Source organism: Colobus angolensis, unplaced genomic scaffold, assembly GCF_000951035.1.
Source record: "Colobus angolensis palliatus isolate OR3802 unplaced genomic scaffold, Cang.pa_1.0 Scaffold203, whole genome shotgun sequence".
Taxonomy (NCBI): domain Eukaryota; kingdom Metazoa; phylum Chordata; class Mammalia; order Primates; family Cercopithecidae; genus Colobus; species Colobus angolensis.
Genome location: NW_012115189.1, coordinates 3,261,953 through 3,269,036, shown reverse-complemented (window position 1 = coordinate 3,269,036; position 7,084 = coordinate 3,261,953). Strand labels below are relative to the sequence as shown.

At 39.2% G+C, this 7,084-nt stretch overlaps 1 protein-coding gene across 1 annotated transcript in view; it reads left to right on the top strand.

Annotated features, from left to right (window-relative positions):
* Nucleotides 1–5,967, top strand: part of SRSF12 (serine/arginine-rich splicing factor 12) — a 38,331-nt gene extending 32,364 nt beyond the window's left edge. The window contains exon 5 of the mRNA XM_011941953.1: nucleotides 5,516–5,967. Within this exon, the coding sequence (XP_011797343.1) occupies nucleotides 5,516–5,885 (370 nt within the window). The 3' untranslated portion in view covers nucleotides 5,886–5,967. The remainder of the gene's footprint in view (nucleotides 1–5,515) is intronic.
* Nucleotides 5,968–7,084: the final 1,117 nt, after the last annotated feature.

Here is a 7,084-nt window from a genome sequence, read left to right as displayed (position 1 = left end):
CTGTGTCTACGCTGCGTGTGGTGGCATACGCCTGTAATCCCAGCTACTTGGGAGGCTGAGGCAGGAGAATCGCTTGAACCTGGGAGGCGGAGGTTGCAGTGAGCCAAGATCACACCACTGCACTCCAGCCTGAGCAACAGAGCGAGACTGTGTCTCAAAAAAAAAAAAAGGTGATGAGTTTTAGATAAATAAAATTTTCCTAAATGTGCCCAACAGTTTGTAGTCTTTAACTTTAAAAATGTTTAAATGTGGAAGAAATAGAATAAAACGTACAGGTGCAGTATTCTCAGCACTTTGGGAGGCTGAGGTGAGAGCATCACTTGAGGCCAGGAGTTTGAGACTAGCCTGGCCAGCATGGTGAGATCCCATCTCTACAAAAAAAAAAAAAAAGAAATGTAATAAAATCCCTTGTGAAAGGTGGTTGACTAAAGTTAATGTAAATCAATGTACTTATAAAAGATAAGTTATCAAGAATAAATTCCAAGTATTGAAGAAGACATATTAAATAGTAATTTTGGGGGAGGGGAAAAGATATTTTGAAGAAGACATATTAAATAGTAATTTGGGGGGAGGGGAAAAGGTATTTTCAAGTTATTTATTTTGCTAGGCAGTTTATCACAACAGAAATTAATTATATGAACCGGGCATGGTGGCTCATGCCTGAATCCTAGCACTTTGGGAGGCCAAGGCGGGTGGATTACTTGAGGTCAGGAGTTCAAGACCATCCTGAGCAATATGGTGAAATCCTCTCTCTACTAAAAATTCAGGGTCGGCACAGTGGCTCATGCCTGTAATCCCAGCACTTTGGGAGGCCACGGCAGGCAGATCACCTGAGGTCAGGAGTTCGAGACTAGTCTGGCCAACATGGCAAAACCCTGTGTCTACGCTGCGTGTGGTGGCATACGCCTGTAATCCCAGCTACTTGGGAGGCTGAGGCAGGAGAATCGCTTGAACCTGGGAGGCGGAGGTTTCAGTGAGCTGAGATTGTGCCACTGCTCTCCAGCCTGGGTGACAAAGCAAGACTCTGTCTCAAAAAAATAAATAAATAAATAAATAATTTAAATTGATTTTTCTAAATGCATTACAGTCTTAGTGAACCAGTTTTTTTTCTCTTGCTCGATTTAAATAAGGTGGATATTCACATCATTTTCTGCCTTCTGGTGGAAGTAAAGTATAATACCTGACTGTCTCAAGTCATTATCGAGTATCAGGGATAGAAGGACCACATCTTTCAGGACAATGCTATTCTGCTTTGTACTTGTTATCAGACCATTGCTTAACCTCCCTGACCCCAGTTTTTCTCATTTTAAAAATTGTATTATGGCCAGGTGCAGTGGCTCACACCTGTCATCCCAGCACTCTGGGAGGCCAGGGTAAGATCACTTGAGTCCAGGAATTCAAGAGACCAGCCTGGGCAACATAATGAGACCCCCATGTCTACAAAACTAAAACTAAAAAAAATTAGCCGGGTGTGGTGGCACACACCTGTTCCAGCTACTGGGAGGGAGGGAGAGAGAAGGTGGACTGAGGTGTGAGGACTCCTTGAGCCCAGTAGGTCAAGGCTGCAGTGAGCCATGATTGCATCACCACACTCCAACCTGGGCAAGAGAGGAAGGCTGTGTCTCACAATAAATGAATGAATGAATGAATGAATGAATGAATGTAAAAAAAGGTATTCCGTAAATCTTTGTTAACTTTATATCAAGGAATGTGTATGTTAGAACTCTAAATGTTCCTAACAATGTTAAAATTGCTCCTCAACTCCCTTTTCTTTAGTCCAAATATATTATAGCATCCTTCTTGTACTATGTTAGGATTTTTTTTCAAGGACATTTTCTTCATTTTGCTTCCTACAGCTGTCTACAAAATGAATGAAATTTAATAATTTCTAAAAGACTGTGAATTTATTACAGAATATATTCTACATCAGTATATTTTCAGTATAAATATATAATAAAAAATTCAAGAGAGGCCAGGTGCAGTGGCTCATGCCTGTCATCACAGCACTTTGGGAGGCTGAGGCAGGTGAAGCACTTGAGGTCAGACAAGCCTGGCCAACATGGCGAAACCCCGTCCCTGCAAAAAGTACAAAAATTGGCCAGGTATGGTGGCGTGTGCCTGTAATTCCAGCTACTTGGGAGGTTGAGGCAGGAGAATCGCTTGAACCCGGGAGACAGAGGTTGCAGTGAGCCATGCTTGCCCCACTGCACTCCAGCTTGAGTGACAGAGGAAGGCTCTGTCTCAGAAACAAACAAAACAAAAAATTAAAGAGGCTCTGCATGGTGTTATCATTCTCCAAAGAAAGCTTTTTAAATTTCTTCATCTAGTTCAATGTTACTATCTACTATCATTTTTCTTCAGTCTAAAGAATATTTAGTATTTCTTTTTTTCCTCTTTCAGCTCACCAGGAAGTTACCAGGGCAGTGAATATTTAGTATTTCTTGTAGTATACATCTGCTGATAGTGAATTCTCTCAGCTTTTGTCTGAAAACATCTTTAATACTCGTTTGTGAGAAATATTTTTGCTGAGGATCGAATTCTATATTGGCAGTGATTTTATTTTTCTCTTTAAAAATGTCATTCCATTGTTTTTCTGATATCCATAGTCAGTTGTCAGTCTTATGATTGCTCCTTTGAAGGTAATTTGTCTTTCATTCTCTGGCAAGGTTTTCAGATTTTTTTTTTTTTTTTGAGACAGTGTCACTCTGTCACCCGGGCTGGAGTGCAGTGGCACAATCTTGCCTCACTGCAACCTCTGCCTCCCAGATTCAAGCGATTCTCCTACCTCAGCCTCCCACTACCACACCCAGCTAATTTTTGTATTTTTAGTAGAGGCGGAGTTTCTGCATGTTGGCCAGGCTGGTCTGGAACTCCTGACCTCAGATGATCCGTCCGCCTCAGTCTCCCAAAGTGCTGGGATTACAGGCATGAGCCACTGCACCCTGCCAGTTTTCAGATTTTTTCTTTGACTTTGGTTTTCATCAGTTTCACTGTGATGTGCCTAGTGTAGTTTTCTTTGTCTACATGGGTTTATTGAGCTTTTTGAAATTGTGAGTTAATGCTTTTTGTTAGTTTTGTAAAATTCTATGCCATTATCTTCAAATACTGCTTCTGCCTTATTCAGTCTTTCCTCTTGCCTGTGTGACTGTATGCTATACATCTGTTGTGTTCTTCTATGGATTTCTTAAAATTCCTTTTCTCGCATTGTATTTCAGTAGGATGTTTTTCTAATGATATTTTAGTTAACTATTTCTTTTCTTTTCTTTTCTTTTCTTTTCTTTGACTTAGAGGTTTTCTCTTGTTGCCCAGGTTGGAGTGCAATGGTGCGATCTCGGCTCACTGCAACTTCTGCCTCCCAGGTTCAAGTGATTCTCCTGCCTCAGCCTCCCAAGTAGCTGGGATTACAGGCATGCGCCACCACGGCCGGCTAATTTTTGTATTTTTAGTAGAGATGGGGTTTCACCATGTTAGTCAGGCTGCTCTTGAACTCCTGACCTCAGGTGATCCTCTTGCCTTGGCCTCCCAAAGTGGGATTACAGGTGTGAGCCACTGAACCCAGCCTAGTTCATTATTTCTTCTGCTGTATCCAATCCAGATTGCTGTTAAGACCATCTAATGACTTTTTAATTTCAGATACCATATATTTTTAGTTTTAAATGTCTATTTGTTTCTTTTTATAGATTCTAGTTTTCCACTGAAACTATCTTTTTATCTGTTTTGTCTTTTCCTCTTATTTTCTTGAACATATTATTCATAGTAATTTTTTAAATTCCTGTTTGATGATGCCAATATCCAAATCACTTTGGGAATGATTCTTTTGCCTTTCATTTTCCTTAGTTTTTAGTTATTCTTGCCTGTTTTTTTTTTACATGCCTCATAATTTTTTAAAATAGCATGTTGGACATGGACAAAAAATTGTAGAGGCTCTGCATGACATTATCATTCTCCAAAGACAGTTGTTTTTTTTCTAGCAGGCAGAGTACTGGCGGATCACTTTGATCTTAAGGCTTGGTTTTGGGCATTGTTAAAGCTGCTCGTTTTGGCTTTGTATTTATTCCTAGGGCATGGCCCTTGCCTCTAGAATGTAGCCCTTCTGGGTTGTTGCCTAATGTTCCTCATTGACCTTTTGGGAGTTTGGACTGTAATCTCTCTCCCCAGCACCATGTGTCTGATAAAAATTTCAGCTCATTTCTTGAATTTCTGAATTCCAGTTTTTTGCTGGCCCCTTGGAATCTCTTCCCATACACACACAACTTAGAAGATGGCCAGTGATTTAAGGAGAATTTGTAGGCAAATTTTAGAGGTACTTTTTGATCTCGAATTTCTCATCTCTAGAGTTTTTACCTCTCATGTCCCACCCATTTTGGTAGCCCTGAATTCTAACTTTCTTCAGCTTAGTCAAAAAGCCATTTTCTGGTTGGGCTCACCTCCTCCATGCTGTCATTTGAAAAATGGTTTTATTTATTTATGTATTTATTTATTTATTTATGAGACGGAGTCTCGCTCTGTCACCCAGGCTGGAGTGCAGTGGTGCGATCTCGGCTCACTGCAACCTCCGCCTCCCGGGTTCTGCCATTCTGCTTCAGCATCCCAAGTAGCTGGGACAACAGGTGCCCGCCACCATGCCCGGCTAATGAAAAATTGTCTTAGTGATAACAGCCAAGGCTTGTAATCCCTCAAGTTCTTCCTGCTTGTGTTGATTATCCTCCAGTGCCTTTGAACAGTTGTTTTATAAGTGTTGTGTAGCTTTTCAATACAGCTGTTTTCGGCCAGGCGTGGTGGCTCACACCTGTAATCCTAGCACTTTAGGAGGCCAAGGCAGGGGGATCACCTGAGGTCAGGAGTTTGAGACCAGCCTGACCCCCATCTCTACTAAAAATACAAAATTAGCTGGGCGTGGTGGCGCATGCCTGTAATCCCAGCTACTCCAGAGGCTGAGAGAGAATTGCTCAAACCTGGGAGGCGGAGGTTGTGGGGAGGTGCGATCGTGCCATTGCACTCTAGCCTGGGCAACAAAAGCGAAACTCCGTCTCAAAAATATATATATATGTGTGTGTATATATATATATATGGCTGTTTTATATGGGAAGATTACTCTAATACAAGCTGTTCTGTCATGGCAGGACCCAAAAGTCCTGCATCTAGATTTTTATTTTTATAAGCATTGTTTGAACTGTAAGTAATTGATTTTTTAATCTTTTTTTCTTCAGATTTTTGTACCTCTTAAGAGCTATATAACCTAGACTACATATGCAGTGCATTTTTCAGAACTGATCCCTATAAGATACGTCTAGCAAAGTAAAAATTTTTGGCTATGTATTCTAGTATAACAAATATTACAAACTTGTTACTTATGTTTGAACCAAAAGCATGCATGATAAAATGAGAATTTTTTTAAGCTTATCTAGTAAAAATATAACTAATGTTATGTAAAGTATGTAAGTTCCTGAAAGTGTTGTTTCCTGATCTCTTATTTTGTATGAAGTATATGCTCTAACATTATGGATGTTTGCAGGTCTCGACACAGGCGATTTTCTTATAGCCAGTCTAAATCTCGTTCCAAATCATTACCAAGGCGGTCTACCTCAGCAAGGCAGTCAAGAACTCCAAGAAGGAATTTTGGCTCTAGAGGACGGTCAAGGTCCAAGTCCTTACAAAAAAGGTCCAAGTCAATAGGAAAATCACAGTCAAGTTCACCTCAAAAGCAGACTAGCTCAGGAACAAAATCAAGATCACATGGAAGACATTCTGACTCAATAGCAAGATCCCCGTGTAAATCTCCCAAAGGGTATACCAATTCTGAAACTAAAGTACAAACAGCAAAGCATTCTCATTTTCGGTCACATTCCAGATCTCGAAGTTACCGTCATAAAAACAGTTGGTGAACAGCAACAGAAAGAGCACCACGCAGTCTTTAATATAAGTTATTAAACTCTCATTATGTTAAATAAAAATTCTTTAAGGCATACAGAAAATGCGAGTTGATATTACTTTGGGTATATGGAAGAAATAAATTATCTAGCTTTGGATTAATAAAAATTTGGTCTCCATTTAAAGGGCCTGCACTACAAATTATGATTTGTCTAATGTCACCATTTTATGGACCATTTTTTATTTACATTGTGGCAGAAGGGTACTTTTCAAGGGAAATTAGTAAACTGGAACTAATTTTTAAACTTCTACTTGGATAGAATTGATAGTACTATTAATACCTTTTACACAAATATTTTTGACTTTAAAGCACTTTCCTGTAAAAAGTAACTATGACTGTATAATTGCATAGAGCAGACTTAAGCTGTTTGACACCTATGTCTCTTTTGTGTCTTCTGTTTAAACTTGGGCCAATTCCTGGTGGATATTAGTTCATACTACAAAATTCTGACGTTCCAAAAAGTAGAATTTATATAGAGATCAGACATTCAAAAGATACATTCTTCCCAAGCTCAAAGGTTATATTTTTATTGGGTAGAACAGTATAGGTAAGTTGACATGAAATTGCATCCTGCACCATGTCCACATTAGTAATATCAAAACTTTTGAGAAATACTGGATTTTGAATTGTTTGAGACTAATTCTTTAAAAATTAGGCTGAGCAACACTCACAATCCAAAAATATTCATTTTAAGCCTTACACATTTGAAGAGTGGTACATTTTGTATAAAATCATATTTCATACCATTATTTCCACATACCTACTTTTCATCTGCTGCTTAATTTTTTCTTTTTAGAGTTCTTGCTCAACTTTAAATTATATAGAATAAGTCGTATTATTTTTGAAAGAGTGTTTAGTACCTTGTATTAAGAAACTTGGCCAAGGTGGTGGTTCACTCCTGTAATCCCAGCACTTTGGGAGGTCGAGGCGGGCGGACTGCTTGAGGCCAGGAGTTTGAGACCAGCCTGGGCAACATGGTGAAACCCTGGCTCTAAAACTTAAAAAAAAAGAAGAAGAAACTGAAGACTACATCTTCAAAAAACAACTTCGCATTATTTGAATTTTACATTATACTGCCCTTCATTTCTGACAGCCAAATAACTCTGTTGATATTTATTGCTTTTGTAGTTGTTATAACTAATAATTTCTTTG